At 44.7% G+C, this 18,434-nt stretch overlaps 1 protein-coding gene across 5 annotated transcripts in view; it reads right to left on the reverse strand.

Annotated features, from left to right (window-relative positions):
• GBF1 (golgi brefeldin A resistant guanine nucleotide exchange factor 1) overlaps positions 1–17,581 on the reverse strand; it is a 332,969-nt gene extending 315,388 nt beyond the window's left edge. For 2 of the 5 annotated variants that reach the window (XM_082268418.1, XM_082268420.1), the window contains exons 1-2: positions 17,278–17,580; positions 206–311 (exon numbers count right to left, since the gene is read on the reverse strand). In XM_082268418.1, the coding sequence (XP_082124544.1) occupies positions 206–301 (96 nt within the window). In that variant the 5' untranslated portion in view covers positions 302–311; positions 17,278–17,580. Of the gene's footprint in view, positions 1–205; positions 312–17,277 lie in introns of all 5 variants that reach the window. The other 3 variants (XM_082268421.1, XM_082268419.1, XM_082268417.1) reach the window with 2 other exon arrangements.
• Between the last annotated feature and the right edge of the window lie 853 nt (positions 17,582–18,434).

The following is an 18,434-nucleotide window of genomic DNA, read 5'->3' on the forward strand; positions in this document are numbered from 1 at the left end:
TTGTCACTTTCGGTTTCAACCCTTTGAAAATTTAAGACAGTTAAATGTGGAAGCTCCAGTTTTGGGTGGAACTCCGCTTTACGGGAGATGCAAGACATCTCTTGGAGAAGATTACAAATCATGTAGGAGTTGGTTCACAGTTTTTAATAGTCTGCTTAAATCAAATTTACATTTAACATAATTCATAACTATATGTAGGTCTTACCAAAGGAGTGTGCGTGCTCCATCGTGCATTGCGTTTTATGGCACCAACAATAGTGCTGATTTCACCCTGAATGATGTAGATATTTCTGTCCACCATTTTGAAAGTCCTGAAAAAAAAATAAATAAAAATAAATTCTGTGGGGAAAGAAAAAAAAAAAAAAAAAAAAAAAAAAAAAAAAAACTCATGTCACAGACAAGGTTTTAGCAACTAAAAAAAAAAACAAAAAAAAGGCGCTAGTGTAATCAGCTACACCTGATGCCTGAATATTTACATATACACACACACATACATATATATATATATATACACACACACACACACACATACATACACACACACATACACACACACACACACACTATTATATAGGATTTATATAGCGCCGACGGTTTACGCAGAGTTTTACAACTTAAGGGTAGACGGTACAACTACAATACAGTAGGATTTAGAGGGCTATACAAAAATTTATAAACCCAGTAAAATACTAGGTTTTTGAAGGGGATTAAGCCTCACCATTTCCCCCGAAAAGATGTGGGACCCCCCCTGTAATAAATTACCAGTACCAAAAAGAAAAAGCCCTTTCCATATTTGTTTTTCCCTTTCAGCAGCTTAGTGGATGCCCCCTACTTATTCTTATGTGGTAGTGCAGTGTTAATTTTGAGGTCAAAATTTCAATTTAGTTTTAGTCAGTCTTTTGACTAAAAACGCCATTTTAGTTTTTGTCATCTGAATGGTTTTAGTTTTAGTAGACTAAATTAACACTGTCCCAGTAGTACAGCTTTACCCATAGAAAATAAGCCTGTGGCAGACATTTGCACTATGGACATTTTGCTGCAATGGTGGTATGTGGCCCTGCCCAGCAAAAAACTGAGGAAGGTGGTACAGTCGTCTTTACAAGTATATTTAGGCCTCTTGCACACTGCAGCTTTAAAAAGCTTAGTACAACTTCTTTTTTTTTTTTAATACAGCCTATTAATTGTAATGTGCCTATGCACACAGGCACGTAAACAAGCGCCGTGCATTCTTCAGAATGTGGGTTTTTTTGGTCAGTAATTTTCACCTGACCTGCAAATATGTGGGGTTGGGGTGTTCCTTTAACCACTTAAGGACCGAGCCCATTTCTGACACTTGTTTACAAGTTAAAATCAGTATTTTTTGCTAGAAAATTACTTAGAACCCCCAAACATTATAATATTTTTTTTTTTTTTTTTACAAAGACTGTGGAGAATAAAATGGCGGTCGTTGCAATATTTTTTGTCACGCAGTATTTGCGCAGCGGTCTTTCAAACGCCATTCATTTCACTGCATTAAAAAACAAAAAAAACAAACTAAAAGTAAAGTTAGCCCATTTTTTTGTATAGTGTGAAAGTTTATGTCATGCCGAGTAAATAAATAGATACCCAATATGTTACGGTTTAAAATTGCACACACCCGCAGAATGGCGACAAACTACGGTCAATAAAAATCTTCATAGGCGACGCTTTAAAAATGTTTTAACGTTTGCTAGTTTCGAGTTACAGAGGAGGTCTTTTAAATTATTGCTGTTGCTCTGGCGATCCCTCGTGTGTGATTTGAACAGCGGTTTCATTTGCGGGCTCGACTTTCATATACATTTTCTTTCATGCGCAAGCTCACGGCAATGGTTAAAAGTTTTTAAATTTGGCGCCTTTAGCAGCAGAGTTACCCGGACGTGACATCATGGACGCCGCCTCTGGGTTACGCCATCAGAGAACCGAACGAAGCCGCATCCGGCTTTGATCGGGACTTCAACCAGCCGGCGCGGTTGCTGGGGTCTCCCGGTGGGATGGGAGATCCGGGCAGAGCCGCGGAAGGCAGCAGGAGAGGCGTCCCTCCCACTCCCTGGGGTAGCGATCGAACAGTTCGAGCCGCATCAGCCGTTACCGCCTGAAAGCCGACCACCGGCTCTAAAAAAAAAAAAAAAAATGGTACCGGGATGATGCCTCTAGCTGCAGACATCAGCCTGGTACAACCACTTATTGCAGCTGATGTAGAGCTATGTCGATTTGCAATAAGTGGTTAATGCCTCTCAGAAGAAGTAAATAAAGTACACACGAGTCGAATGCCAGGCAACTTCAGCCGGTTCATTAAAAACTGGCTGCCATTGGGCCGTGAGTATGGCAGCCAGTCCGACAGAAGCCGGCCATTCTGCATGCGCATAAAGAAACTAAAAAAAAAAAAAAAACTGGCTCCTAACTTTTTTTAGCTGGCTCCTAGATTTCAAACAAATTTGTTAAGCTCTGGATTAGATAATTTTATATAAGTGGCTTAACAACCACTTTCTGTCCCCTAAAACAGTTCCTATGAACTGTAGCAATGCAGTAAATGGCACTTCAAATTCCACCATAGCAGAACTGTGCTTTGGCACCTCTCCCAATTCCCATACAGGAGAGGTTGGCCTCACAATATCACCACGTGTGGTACCTACTGAGAGTGGTGCATAGGAAAATCACCTACCACTGTCATATGAACAGATCTCATTAACTCTGCAGTGATCCCTCTTGCCAGGCTGAAGCTTTTAAAAATCAGAAGTAATTCAGCAGAATCACATGATCTTACTTTAGAAAGTGATTAAGCAGAGTAACACAAGATTTTTTAATTGCCTTCATCAGGGATATTCACTATCGTATTTTCTCTTTACGGTCTTTCCTAGTCCCTTGAATTCTGCTTGAAAGATGCAGTCCAAACTTTGCAATTGTAATGAGTAATGTCTTTCATTGCAGGCAATTGAAGAAAATAACAATTTCCGCCCTGTGTGCTTGTCATCAGGGCTAATTAGCCCAAAGGAGGTGAAAGTAGCAACATAGATGCTGAGAGCTCTCATCATATCGTCATACAACTCCTGAGCACAACCAGGAAATTTACCAAGTCAAATATACACAATGGAGACACCAGATCAACTGTCAGTGCCAGTTCACACTAGTGTGATGCCAGACAACGCATGTGATTCACACTGTACTTCTGTGCAGATCACATGCGAGGTCTGTGCTATGCAATTTCAGCCATACAAAATGTATGGAATGAAATTGCATCACATTCTCACCAAAATGGTGCAGGACTCTTTTTTTGGTTTGCACTGGAATTGGATAGCATGGGTGTTCACACCTACGCAATCCAATTTTTGCACCATTTCACAGTTCCCACTGCGAACCAATCTAAAGGCAAACGGATGGGATGAAAAACGGACATATGGAACGCCCGTGTGAAAGAGCCCTAAGACTAGTTTTCTAAAAACCACTGTACACATTGTTACCAACCTTCCAAAGCCAACATTTAGGAGACATTTTCCTGTGAAGATTGCACTGCTGTACATATCTCACCTGCTTTGGCAACTCATTCTCTGCCTGGCATGACATTACCATGGTTGACAGGTTTATCAAATGCAAAATGAACTTAGGAGCATCTTTACTATTGGAAGCCGGGTGCCCACTGCGCATGCGGTGTTGCCCACTGTGAATGGTCCAACAGTCTTCTGGGACCCGTCATGTGTCCCAGAAGACTGCGGGAGGGAGGGGTTGGAGAACTTCTGCTACCGATTACCTAGGGGGTAGGAGCGGAGGTTGGAGTGGGTACCTGTCAAAATCAGGTACCGGCTTCCCCCCCCCCCTCCTCCTCCCCAAAAGCACCATTTCACAAACAGAAGCGAAGGAGGAGATCTTAAAGCGGAAATTCCCCTTTTGGGTGGAGCTCCGCTTTAAAGAGGCAAGGATTCTCAAAACCTGGGGATGAAAGTTGGATAGTGTAGGTAATTTAACAAAGGCAGAATGAGGGGATTGGAGTTGCCCAAAGTGCTTGAGGTCATCGCAAAGTTTTAGAGAATGTAATGAAACGGGTTTGTGTATAGAAATTCTGTCCTTTGGTAGAAGACATAGCAAGTCATCTATGTGGAGGGGGCAAAGTCAACTACCTCCAGAACAAAACAAAAAAAAAAGGAGGGATTTCAGTGGTTGTATATCTGGTAAGGGAGGCCAACTGGGCAGCTTGAAAATATTTCTGAAGGTCCAGAACACCCAGGCCTCCTTGGGGTTTACGACAAAATAGAGCGTAGCAAGGTATTCTGGGCTTATGGTGACACAATGAATCATATGACCATGTTTTTTTTATTTTTAAGCACATAAACCATTGGAGGGAACATATGTAAGGGGTAGGACCAAAAGAGATCTAGCAACTTCAGCAGCCAGGTTATCTTAATTAACTGCCATAATACAGCCTAACCAGGATGGTGGGGGGGGAGAGGTGAACCAGATCATTAACAAAAGCTTACCTTTATAAAAAAAGCGGTGGGTAGCTAGCCTAGTAAAGAGTGAGGAGATAAGATCCCTAGATATGGGAGGTGTTTTGGTTCCCACGAGTAGGGGAAAGAGGCTCAAAGTGAAGAAACTAAGCATGGTGGTAAGGAACTATTCAAAAATTGTGGATATGGAGTGGTTGATATGAAGACCAGAGAGACTACCAAAGTGAGACAAGAGAGAGTTGTAAGGTTAGGGAGAGTGACTGTAGGGTTGGTGATAAACATCAAAATATATCGCCAGCAAAAAGGTTGAGATTATGTTAACAGCCAGCAATTTCAGGGCCCAAAATATCAGAGTGGGAACGTATTAGCTGCGCTAGAGGGTCAATAGCCTGCACAAACAATAATGGGGATAGAGTGCAACCTTAACTTGTACCCCTAAAAAAAATGTAGAAGACTGGAATCCTACATACTTAACATGTGCTTGGGAGTATAGTGCAGCTATCCAAGTACAGAGCTGCTCCTCAAAACCGCATTTCTTAAGTATATAAAATAAGAAGGACCATGACAAGGAGTCAAACACTTTTTTAATATCAAGAGAAAGAAACAAAATGCTATGTTGCATCTACAGGCAGCTTTAATCAAGAGTGTGGTCTGACTGACATTGTCCCCTGCCTGGCAAAGGGGCATGAATCCCACCTGGTCTCTTTTGTATAAAACTACAAATGCCAGCATTGAGCCTGGTAGCCAAAAGGTTTTACTAGTAACATTTAACAAAGTACAGCATTTTGCCCAATCAGTCATCTGTATTCGATTTTGGAATCATGCACACTGTTGCCAAGAGGGATTATGAATAAAAGTTGCGCTTTTGTCACAGGTAGTTAAAAGCATCAACTAGTAGCAGGGCAAAAATGTCCTTATAGCGTTTGTAGTACGCCACGGTAAACCCATCAGGGCCAGGCTGTTTACTGCACTTAAGAGAGTTAAACGCCACCACAACCTCGAAGTCTATGAGGGAGGGAAGTCTACGAGGAAGTTTAATCAGAGAGTCGGACAAGGTATACAATTAAAGCCCTGTACACACGCACCGATTGTTGGCCGTAAATGTTCGGCCAACGTCCGATCGGCCAATTGTCGGCTTGTTAGTATGATGCTTCCGACAACCGACTACGACTTTTCGGCCGAACAAAATCTGGTGTGCATGCTATAAAATTTTTGTTGGCCGTCAGCAGAACAGCCGATTGTTCCGTCAGTCAGTACAGATTTCGGCCGACAAAAATGTGATGAGCAAGACTGGGCATGCTCAGAGAAGAAAAAAAAACACATGGAAAGTAAACCAGAACATGACATCACTTCTGCAGTTGGTTGTTGTTGGCCGACAAAATTTGTGTGCAGTCTAGAGCACATTTCAACCAACACAACATTGGACAAAAGACGGCCGATCGGTCGGCCAACAATCGGTGCGTGTGTACGAAGGCTTTAGACAGGCAAATTCTGACACAATTCTGGAAAGAGATACCAGACTAGCAACAGCACTAATAGAAGCTACAGTCTGTTTTTCCCTGATGCCAGCCTCTCTCGTCTCCCTTAAATCCCTGGCTGAACTGGAGTGGATTCATATGTGGCACACTGGCAGTAGAAGGGAAGCTTACTAGGGTTTAATCATGCCAAATGCCATTTCAGCAATCTCAATTCTCTCCTCGTGCTGGGCTGGCTTGGGAGTGGCCGCACTGGAGAGTTTGTTTTGAGTGGTGTTAGCTAAGGCAAGCCATAGATTAGGCAATTTTCTTTCCTACAACCATGCAGGTAAGAAAATCACACATCAACACAGTCCCCCATCAGTGCCGCATTTTGACCACCCCCCCCCCCCTTATGTTGCAAAGGCAGCTGATAGAGAAGTACATATGCCACAGCCACAATGCTTTGCGTAGAGGAGCAGCAAAAATGATCCCAGCTGTCACTTTCAGAAGGCATTAATGCCTGCTGAAAGCGACTCACTCAGTGCTAGCACTGGGTTTAAAGGGTCAGAACAGGCATTGAGGAGGGGATAAAATACTTCCTCACCATATGTCATATACCGTCTGAAGAGTTGTCAGATTTCAGTTATCCTAGCACTAAAGTGAAACTTCACACATTTATAGTATGTTGCAGATCGCTCTTTAGAGACCAAAGCTTGTGAGACAAGCCCATACACTAGAACAGAATCTTTATTATGCAACTCCATTTCATTCATCCTTGCTTAGTCGAGAAGAACATATCCAGTCACATGCTGTCTTCTGTATTATTTATGTCTCACATCCCAGGAGGAATTTGAGCTCTCATGCAGGTGTTTGACAGGTCCCTGGCAGTACTTGTTTGGGGGATCTGGCCTATTCAAAGACATGATGTGGGTCTGTGCTGGATCTATGGTACTTGGAAGAGTGCTGCAGTGTGTTTGCACATGCACTGGATCTCATCTCAAGATTGTGGTGCCAGAGCGCTGGATGGAAAACCTTGCCTGCAAGGAGGGCAACGCTGGACTTCACCGAATAGTGGGTTAAATTTTCAGACAGGATGAAAAGTTAGGGTAGAGATTTAGACGTTTGTCTAAACCTCCCTTGCCTCTGAAGCCCAATATGTTTCTGGATTGCACTCCAGAGGCTACTGACCGGTGATGAAGCGATGCAATGCCTCCTCACTACCTTTTTTAATCCCATTTTGTCGACAACTGTGCTGCAACTAGGTGCATTGCATGTGACTGCAGCACTTCCTCATTGACTTGTAGGTGTAGAGTTTGGCGAGCTTGCCGCCTGCTACACATTGGGTCAACTTGAAGCTTAGAGCTTATAGAGGAGCTCCAGGCTCTTTCAGAAAAAAAAATTAAAAAAGTCAGCAGCTACAAAAACTGTAGCTGCTGACTTTTAATATTAGGACACTTACCTGTCCAGGAATCCAGTGGTGTCCTCACCAGAGTTGATTTTTCAATTGGCTATCGGGTGCTGCCGCCACCATCTCCAATAAAGGAAGCCAGCAGTGAAGCCTACTGCGCATGCGTGCAGCGCTGCGCTCTGTGAATGGGCTGGCTGCGGGGAAAGGAAAAGAGGGGGCCCAACTCAGCTGGAAGTGAGAGCGGGTACCTGTAAAAAATGTGGCAGAAGGGGGAGCTTCACTTTGTGTGGCTGGCAGGAGGCAAAAACACGGCTCAACCGTGTTTCTCCCCCCCCCCCCCCCCCCCAAAGGCAAGTCTAAATGAGGCCTTAGGCCCTGTTCAAACCTGTTCGTTTTTCAGCTCGTAAAAAACTCATTGCCAAAGTCTCAAAACGTACAACAAGCAAAATCCTATTCATTGCAATGGCCCCTGTTCACATATGAGTGCTTTGTTGCCTGAAGCTCAAAAAAGTATGGTGTGAATGGAGCCTTATGGACATTAAAGTAGTTGTGAACATACTATGGTATAGACACTTTCTAATAAAAAGTTATACCTATGCAAGTACCATAAGCCCAGTTTTACACAGGCTTCAGCTTGTATATGAACAGTATTAACAGCAAGCTTTGACAAAGTATTTGCAGAGCTTTCAGCAAGCTTGGTTAAAGCTTTTAAAGTACCATTCAGCTCCAGTTTGTAAAATGTTGAGCACAGATCATAATAAGAGTGCTGATTTGCACTTTAAGCAAGCTGCTAGCAGGCTTCAGCACTTCTTGAAAGCCTGCTAGCAGCTTGCTTAAAGTGACAATCAACACTCCTATTAGGATCTGTCTAAAACATTTACAAACTTGAGCTGAAAGCTCTGAAAATGCTTTGTTAAAGCTTGCTGTTCACACTGCTCTTGTACAAGCTGAAGTCCGTGTGAAACAAGCCTAACTGTTTTTGCTTAAACTCAGAAATTATCTTTCTTACAAGGATAAAATGTCTGTCATGTGACCTTGCGTCTCTTCCTCCTGATAGTGGGGGGGGGGGGGGGGGGTCATATTTACAGGATTCTGTGTAGACACACTGTGTCCCTGTATTCCATAGTCTGTTCGGCTTGAAGCAGGCTGCGCTTGGGCAGGGGACATATTCAAGAGGAAGTCTGTGATTGGCTGGGTGTGTGGTGACTGAACAAACTACCCAATACAGGTATGCTGTGTGTCTGCACAGTGTCCTGTATCTCTAAATAGCCAGCCAAAGGATGAAAACTGACCACACTAACACAGATAAGCTTCTGTGCTGTGTGTGGTCAGTTTAGAACAAGAAGAAAGGTGACTGGCAGAATCAACCAGGTACTTCAGATGGAAGCAGTACATGATAATGATAGAGACTATGATTTATAAAATACACATATGTGAACACACACAGAAACAAATATCTAGGGTACCATACACTTTAAGGCTGCATTCACTCCTCAGCAACATAGAAATGTGGGCAGAAATGCGTATTTCTGCCCATGTTTCCAGAAACGCTTTTTGTGCTTTCAGTGCCCCATATTTCGTTACATTAATGGCACCCCCAAATGAGGGTAACAGTCACAAATAATACTTGAGCTTATTTTGTATATTTCTTGCACAACAGGCAGCCCATTCAAGTCCATGGGTTGTCACGCTAAAAGGTTCTACACGTCACTTCGGTGTGAATGCAGCCTTGGATTCTTTTTTGGGTAGAAAGGTTAAAAGTTCCTCTAAAGTTAGAACCTTTTTTTACCTTAATACAGGCTTTCCAAACCCCCCCCCCCCCCCAACCTGCAGTCCGTGGCCTGTTGATGACTGGGCCGCAGAGTTAGAGCTGAGTGGCGACTGTAGTCCAGACAGAGCTGTCACAGACCGCAGTCACCGCTCACCTCCCGCTGTGCAGCCATACCTTTGTCATCTCCTGGCTCTCCCAGCCCGCCGCTGAGGTCATCCTATTAGCAACAAAAAGGAAGGAAGGATAGCCGCGCTTGATAAGCACAAAGAAAAAAAAAAAAAAAAAGTACAGCGCCAAACAATTCTAAACACAGCAAAGATTCAATAGAGTGAAAGACTAATCAGAGTCCATGTAAAGTCCGTGAGGCCAGGTGCTGAGGGTCAGAAGTGAAATGAAAAAAAAAAAAAGATTCCAACACCGTAGATGGAAACCCCAATCCTGGAAGAACCACGTGCTCTTGTATAGTAATTCCCTTACCGGAACGTTAGACCCCCGATTAAGGGAGGTCGAACGGGCATGGATCACAGAAATCACCAAATAGGGTAGGGTCCACTCGGGTATCTGGCACCAGGTTCCTCTCGGTAACCTCCCAGTAACCACAAAATTGTACCACTCCAAATAGAGGTCCAAAAAGAAAAAGAAAAAACATAGGAAACCTAAGTATAATCAATACTATACTCCAACATATAATTCATATGCTCCCCTGGAATATGTCCAAGGGGACTATGATGATGACGACAGATATATTACACGACATCCTCAACCCACTTCCTACAGGAATAATTATCCTCAAGATCGTGGGTACGACTCGCCTCGGAGAATAGAGCACCTTCAGGAGGTACCACAATTTTTTTCTGAGGGATCGCTACGACTACCACCAGAACGTAAGTCGAGGCGAGGAACTAGAGGAGGAAGAAGGAGGAGGAAAGAAAAGAAAAAGAACTTAAGGGGAGCAGTAATTTTCAATTTAAGTTCAGCCACTCTTACAGATGACGAACTTTTTGTCCTTGACCGGGGTTTAAAGCATGTTCCATTTAAACCACTTGATAAGTTCAGTGTTTTTATGGACGTACAGAAATATACACGTAAGCTGAACATCAAACGCTACATGATCTCTAACCCGGTCAGGTAAGAGAGGGGTTGAGACACTCAAACCTGTCGAACGCCTCTCTTTTCAATCCTCCTGGCCCCCTAGACCCGTCACTGGGCGTCTTTAGGGATTTGGTAATTAAGGACCTGGAATCCCTGGAGGTTAAACGTATGTACGCTGACCACAGGTTCTCCATAGGTCTTAAATCCTTACAGGCAAGAGATAACCTTGTAGTGAGACCTGCAGACAAGGGGGGAGGTATCGTGGTCTTAGACAAATGAGCCTATTTGGCTGAAATGTCAAACATTTTGTCAGACCGTGATACCTACTCCCCTCTGAGGTCTAACCACACTTCCAAATTTAAATTGGAGCTCTTTAAAATGGTTAATAAGGGCTTTACGGATAACATCCTTAACAAAAAGGAGAAATCCTTTTTGATCCCAGCGGCACCCAGGGTTCCCATAATGTACCATCTCCCTAAGGTCCACAAGGATCCTATCCACCCACCCGGTCGCCCCATTATAAGTGGGATAGATTCGGTAGCATCAAGGGTGGGGAAGTACATTGATGGGTACTTGCGACCATTAGTGGTGTCTACTCCCACCTTTTTAAAGGATTCTACCCAGGTCCTTAGACTGCTGGATGTGGTGTGGAGGGAGGGCTATCTGTTAGCTACGGCTGATGTGGCCTCCCTCTACACCATCATCTCACATGACCATGGGCTTAGCGCAGTTGCTTCTTTTTTTACAGAGAGACACAGCTTATCCCAGCACAAAGGGACTGGATTTTGGACCTCCTCTCCTCTTCGCCATGACACACAACTATTTTTGGTTTGGAGGTTCCTATTACCTCCAAACCAAGGGTGTTGCCATGGGTGCTAAATACGCACCAAGCATGGCAAACCTGTTCATGGCAAAGTGGGAGGAGGACTTTGTCTTCAATGATCAAAGAACAGAGCTTGTTCTTTGGAAAAAATATATATCGACGACGTCATTCTTATCTGGAATGGCACAGTTGAGTCTCTGAACGAATTCTTTGAGGATTTGAATGACAATATTTTTGGGATTCGATTGCAACATGAGGCAAGTGATTGTAACATCCATTTCCTGGACCTCAAATTTGTAGTCCGTAAAAATGCTTTGGTTACAACAACCCATTTCAAGGCCACTGATCAGAATGACTTTATCAGCACTGACAGTTTCCATCACCCTTCATGGTTGAGATCAGTGCCGAAGAGCCAGTTCATCAGGGTCCGCAGGAACTATACCCTCCTGGAGGACTACTTCCAACTAGGCTTGTGACGGTATCAGATTTTCATGCTGCGATTAATTGATTAAGGTTTTGCCACGGTATACGGTATTATCACGGTATTCTATTATTAAATTTAAATTATTAAATTTCCACCTCACTTCAATTTCATTGCTGAATTTAGGGGCTTTGGTTCACTTATGCACATTATTATATAGTCGGTCAGTACAGACTCTGTGAACCAGGCCTAAAATAGGTCATCAAGCAGTGTCTGGCCTAACTGGTGATAACTGGTCCTGGCGCTCGGCTCCGATCCGATGGCCTGGTCATTAAGAGGGCAAATCCTTGTGGTCAAGAAGTGGTTAAACCTGAAGGAGGTGTTGTTTATAAATTACTTTACTATTGCTTTAGGCCTGGTTCACATGTATGCGGGTTGGTGGTTCACATGTATGCGGGTTGGTGGTTCACATGTATGCGGGTTGGGGGCCCACATTTGCACAGGCATAGCAGCCCATTGATGTGAATGGGCTTGAGCTGCTATGCCTGCGTTTTCAGCTGAAAAAAGGTGCATGCAGAATTTAAAAAAATGCAGTGGCCATGAAATCCATCCTTTTGCACCATGCGACTAACCTGCCGTTGCTGCACACGCAAACTGTTTTTAAATGCCGTGCCCACGTATACAAAAAATGCAGAAAGCTTGCCAGAGCAGGAACTGCAGGTTAGTCGCATGGTGCAAAAGCAGGATGGATTTCAAGGCCACTGAATTTTAAAAAAATGCTGCATGCACCTTTTTTCTGCGGAAAATGAGGGCATAGCAGCCCGTTCAAATCAATGGGCTGCTATGCCTGTGCAAATGTGGGCCGCCAACCCGCATACATGTGAACCGCCAACCCGCATACATGTGAACCGCCAACCCGCATACATGTGAACCAGGCCTAAAGCAATAGTAAAGTCATTAATAGATAAAAACACCGGTCCTCCTGCAGGTTTAACCACTTCTGGATCGCAAGGATTTGCCCCTTTAAAGACCAGGCCATCGGATCAGAGCGCCAGGACCAGTCATCACCAGGTAGGCCAGACACTGCTTGATGGCTATATAATAATGTAATGTGGGCTGCTATGCGTGTGTGTGTGTGTGTGTATGTATATATATATATTAGAGCTGCACGATTCTGGCCAAAATGAGAATCACGATTTTTTAGCTTGGAATAAAGATCACGATTCTCTCACGATTCTCTGTGTAACAAAAAAAAAAAAAATTGGGATAACTTTACTGTTACGTTTTTTTTTTTTTTTATTCATTAAAGTCTATTAATTGCGTTTGAAAGACTGCTGCGCAAATACAGTGTGACATAAAATATTACAACAATCGCCATTTTTTTTCTGTAGGGTCTCTGCTAAAAAAATATATAAAATGTTTGGGGGTTCTAAGTACTTTTCTAGCAAAAAAAAACTGATTTTAACTTGCAAGCAACAAGTATCAGAGAAAGATCCAGTCTTTAAGAGGTTAAACTTCCTTTCTCCCTGGCAGAGGGAAGGAAAAGATACAATGTAAACATTTTTGTTTATAGTTACTGGGAGAGCTGTGTGAGTGAATGAGTCATCCAGCTCACTGAAATGTATCCATTCTAAAGTCAGGCAGACTTGACAGAGAAACTCGGTATTTTAAAAATGCCACAATAACAATACCGTGGCTATGCAATACCGCGATATATCGAATTACCGAAAACCGGCATAAGTCTACTTCCAACAATCACGAACACTGAAAGATAAGTTCCTTGATAAGGGCTATCTTAGTGCTGACCTTGATCGGGTAATCAACAAAGTGGCCAATCTTGATAGGTCTAGCATGCTGCAGGAAACTCCCAAGGATAAAGATTCCAATGTGGGATTTGCAACTTCCTTTGTGACCTCATACACCCAACAATATCGGGATATAAAAATAATTTTTTCCCTGACATTGGAAGGTGTTGAGAAATGACAAGGTTCTAGGTCCGGTTGTAGGTGAACAACCTTTGGTCGTTTATAGAAGCGCACCACCTTTGAGACTAAGAGTGGCCCCCAACATTGTCGACAACCTTTGAGGAATACTCATCTCTTTCCGGAGATTAAGGGTTTTTTCCCCATGTAAGAAATGTGTTGTCTGAAGGGCCAATTCTATTACACATAGGAAGGTTACCACTTTTTGCTCACGGACAACACAAAGTCTATTCCATTGATAAGTATCATGTGTTCCACGAAAAATGTGGTCTATCTTTTAAAATGCCCATGTGGGTACCAATATGTTGGTAGGACCACTAGCACCTTACAAATTAGGGTCAATGAACACCTTGGCAATATCCGCCGCGGTTTTCCAAAGCATAGCGTGTCTAGGCACTATCTGGAATGCCATAACAAGAAGGCGATTGGCTCCAAGATTATGGGCATTGACAGGTTCACGGCACACTGGAGGGGTAGCAACGTGAGACGGGAGATCTCCCAACGGGAGACCCGTTGGATATTTGATCTCAAGTGCTACACACCTCACGGCCTTAATGTGGATTGGGACATCAACTGTTATCAACAACAGTTGATTAATTGATTTGGTTGACGCCCCACCCCATTTTTCTGAACCTTTAGTATTTTTTAGACTTTTATAGAGTCATGATTATGGCCGATTGCCATATCTTTTTAGAGAATATTTTTATTGTTCTTATATTATCTACCAGTCATTGATGGGTAATTATTCATCATGACTGATTTGTTATATTTATATGTAATTTTATTCATGTCTGTCATGGACATGAATTATTTGATGTGGTATGTAATTTATTACACAAGAGCAACCTTTTGTACTATGCTTTGTTATTTATTTTCTTAATCAGGCCCACTATGAAGGATTTGGGGGGGGGGGGGGGTTGTTTTTTCTACCCTTACCTGCTTTTCTATGTTGGGTCTATTTATGTAATTTATCTATTTCTGTTTTTATTAATGTATTTATGCATTGATTTGTTTGTCTCGATTGCCATCTAATTGTATATCAGTTATGTGGTTTTGATAATTAGTTGTTTCTAGGGGAGGAGCAGCATGACGGAGGATGGACCGCACTTCTAACTTGTTTCCTGGTTCTGGGGAACCGCATATCTTGTGCTGCTATCCTTCTGGTGGGATAGCCCGGATGTGATGCGCCTTCTAGGAGGAGACTCGTGCGCGTGCGTTCCATCCAAACGTCCAGATCGATACCACGGATGGCGGAAGTGCATCATGGCGCTTGCCGCAACCGGAGGCGAAGTGCGTCATCATGCACACCGCTACCGGAAGCGGAAGTGCGCGATCGCATCTTTCATTTGGGGAAATTATTTAAGGCATGCTGCATGATACGGGCTTCACCTTTGACAACGTCCTATGGTGCGACAAAACGCGTCAGCCAAGCCAGCCCACATGCAGACACGCCTCCAGCCGCGGCCTATACGAGTACATGCCTTGTATCATGCAACGACATGCAAGTTTTTTTATCTGTCATTTCTTTTCAATAAAACATACATACTTCACTATTTGAGCCCCATTTGTTTTTGGAGGGACATCTCTATCCATTACTCATGAAGCATGAATGTGTGGGGATACGTTATTATTGATGAAGTTATCGAGAGGAACCTGGTGCCAGATACCTGAGTGGACCCTACCCCATTTGGTGATTTCTGTGATCCATGCCCGTTCGACCCTCCTTAATCGGGGGTCTAACGTTCCGGTAAGGGAATTACTATACAAGAGCACGTGGTTCTTCCACGATTGGGGTTTCCATCTACGGTGTTGGAATCTTTTTTTCATTTCACTTCTGACCCTCAGCATCTGGCTTCACAGACTTTACATGGACTGATTAGTCTTTCACTCTTTTGATGCTTTGCTTTGTTTAGAATCGTTTGGCGCTGTACCTTTTTTATTACATCCTATTAGCAGGGCAGGGAGCAGGAGAAGCTAGAAATCTGCACAGAGAGCGGGAGTCTTTCATATTAACCAGTGGGTAATCACCTGCTTGTTAATATGAACAGTTGGACAGCTTCTGCCCTCTATCCAGATCTGCAGCTCCTCTCACCCCCTGCCCTGCTAATAGGAGGACATTGTCAGTAGAGGAGACACAGGCTGAATCCTGCCCTCTGCCTTGCCAAAGGGTTGGAATGTGCAATAAAGAGAGCGTGAAAGGGGCACTGTGATTAGAGAGAAAAAGATAGGGGGAGGCCAGACTGCAACGGGCACAGTGATAAAAGAGGGGACTGCACTGTAATCAATACCTTTATATTACAGTGCAGTCCCCATTACAACGTAGTGCTCTTTACAGTGCAGCCCCCTTCCCATCACAGCTCCCCCCTTTATAGTTCAGTCCGCGTTACATTAATGCAAAGGGGACTGCACTGTAAAAGGGGGCTGTGATGTGACAGGGCAATGAGGGACTGCTTTAAAGGGGGAACTGTGATGTAAAAGAGGCCTGTGAACATAAAGTGGGGACTGTGCTGTAAAGGGAGATTGTAGTGTGAAGGGGACTGAGGACCAACTTCGTGAATATCCTGCCATCAACTGCCTCTGCACCACCCTCCCCCAATCTCTCGAAAGATGGGCTGCCATGAAACTGGTCCCTGTGCAAAAGAGGTTGGGGCTCGCTACCTTAATGTATTAAGGTAAAAAGAAGTTTTACTGCTTGTCCACCCCCTGTCCCAAGACATTTACCTGCCACTGGATGAATCCAGCACTGTGCCCAGCCACAGTTCTTCTCTCCCTCTCTTCCTGCATTTACAGGGCACAAAGAAAGCAGCAGGAGCCAATGGCGCCTGCTACTGTCAATCAAAGCCTGGGAGGAGGAGACAGGGTTGAGCCACACTGTGTGTGTGTGTGTGTGTCTCAATAGACCCACACAGCCCTGCTCAGGCGCAAGCCCACTGGTGCACCTTCACAGAAAAGCGGCAAACTGAGAAGAGGAGGAACCAAGGAGCGCCAGCGGGGGGGGACCCAGAAGAGAAGGAACCAAAAGCACCAGCGGAGGAACCAAGAAGCGCCAGCGGGGGGGACCCAGAAGAGAAGGAAGCGTGAGCACCAGCGGGGGGGGGGGACCCGGAAGAGGAGGAAGCGTGAGCGCCAGCGGGGGGGGCCACGCAAGAGGAGAAATCGTGAGCGCCAGCGGGGAGGGGGAACGCGCAAGAGGAGAAAGCGTGAGCGCCAGCGGAGGGACGCGCAAGAGGAGAAAGCGTGAGCGCCAGCGGAGGGACGCGCAAGAGGAGAAAGCGTGAGCGCCAGCGGAGGGACGCGCAAGAGGAGAAAGCGTGAGCGCCAGCGGAGGGACGCGCAAGAGGGGGAACCTGGAAGAGGAATAACCTGGAACAGGGAGGAACCATTAGCGCCAGCGGGGGACCCCGGAATAGGAGGAACCATTAGCGCCAGCGGGGGACCCCGGAATAGGAGGAACCATTAGCGCCAGCAGGGGACCCCGGAGGTGGCTGTTGAGACACTCTGCGCAATACCCCTGCACACAGCAGGTAAGTATAACACATTAGTTTAATAAAAAAGACACACACAAGCCTTTTACGATGACACCCTTGTTAAAGCGTACATGGGATGTTATGGACTGGATACCAGGAGACCCCAATGATGTAGCCTGGATTCAGCAATATGAATAAGGCCTGTGCAAAATGGACCAATGAGATTCATGTCAGGGATAAACCTCCAATCCTTGTGGGGGGCTGTCCATGGATTAGGATCTAGCTGGCACCTTCATGTTATCATAGAGGGTACCTCCACTGAACAGAACCGTCTCCCCCCCAATACCTGAGCATCCCATTCGCTGTATAAATCAGAGCCCAGCTCCTGTTCTCTATTACCTGTCAGTGGGACTGACCCTCAATCCAAGATGGCGGCCTAGGCAGCGGCGGTGACGTTGGCTTTACATTCAGCTCCTTCAGCAGGAACACAGGAAGACGTCGGCACCGAGTCCCCGGATTACTGACTGGCCATCGGCTGCTGGTCAGAAATCAATCACTGCGGACCAGAGGCGCCACTACCTCACCACAGGCCCCGGCTACAAGCCGGCTGGAGTCTTCCCTGTAAACTTCACTGACGTGGTAACGCAGCCTACCACGACACCTGGAAACCACAGCCCTACACCAATCACAGGCAGCTCAGGCCTAACAAGCAGGCATCTTATCCAATAAACTAGGGAAAACCAATGGGAGGCGGGACCAATAGACACAGCGGTTTCGCTGTATTTGGAAAGGCGGGTGTAGAAGTCATCTGGGCGGGGTTAATTTTAGCAGAGAGCCAACCAGGAATTAGAGATGGGTGATTGGCGTAGCTGGGAGTTCGCGTTGTCAGAGGTTATAGCGGGTGTGACGTAGACTGTACAGTGCAGTCTGGAAGCTGGAGGTTTGGTTGAGCAGCTGGAAGAGATGAGTGGGAGATGTTAGTGTAGTCATGTCATGGGCAGCCGGCTACAGAAACACCGCCCTATATATACTGTATGCAGAATACGTTTTCTAATATGAGTTTTCCCCCGTGTCTGTTACAGCTGTCAGCAGAATGTTTGCAGTGACATTGATTGTCTGCAATTCCATTGGATATTCTTACAGTTTTACCTTCCAAAGTGAAAATAGCAATTAACCACTTGCATTCTTGGCACTATTACCCCTTCCTGCCCAGGCCAATTTTCAGCTTTCAGCGCTGTCACACTTTGAATGACAATTGTGCGGTCATGCTACACTGTACTCATGTGACATTTTTATCAGCTGTTTCACACAAATGGAGCTTTCTTTTGATGGTATTTAATCATCTCTGGGTTTTTATTTTTTGCTGAACTAACTAATAAAGACCAAAAATTTAGAAAAAAAAGTTTTTCATAGTTTGTTATAACATTTGGCAAACAAATTATTTTTCTCCTTCACTGATGGGCAGTGATGAGGCTGCACTGATGGGCAGTGATGAGGCTGCACTGATGGGTGCTGATGAGGCTGCACTGATGGGCGCTGATAGGCTGTACTGAAGG

The sequence above is a fragment of the Pelophylax lessonae genome (genome assembly GCF_965119305.1).
Source record: "Pelophylax lessonae genome assembly, chromosome: 9".
Lineage (NCBI taxonomy): Eukaryota > Metazoa > Chordata > Amphibia > Anura > Ranidae > Pelophylax > Pelophylax lessonae.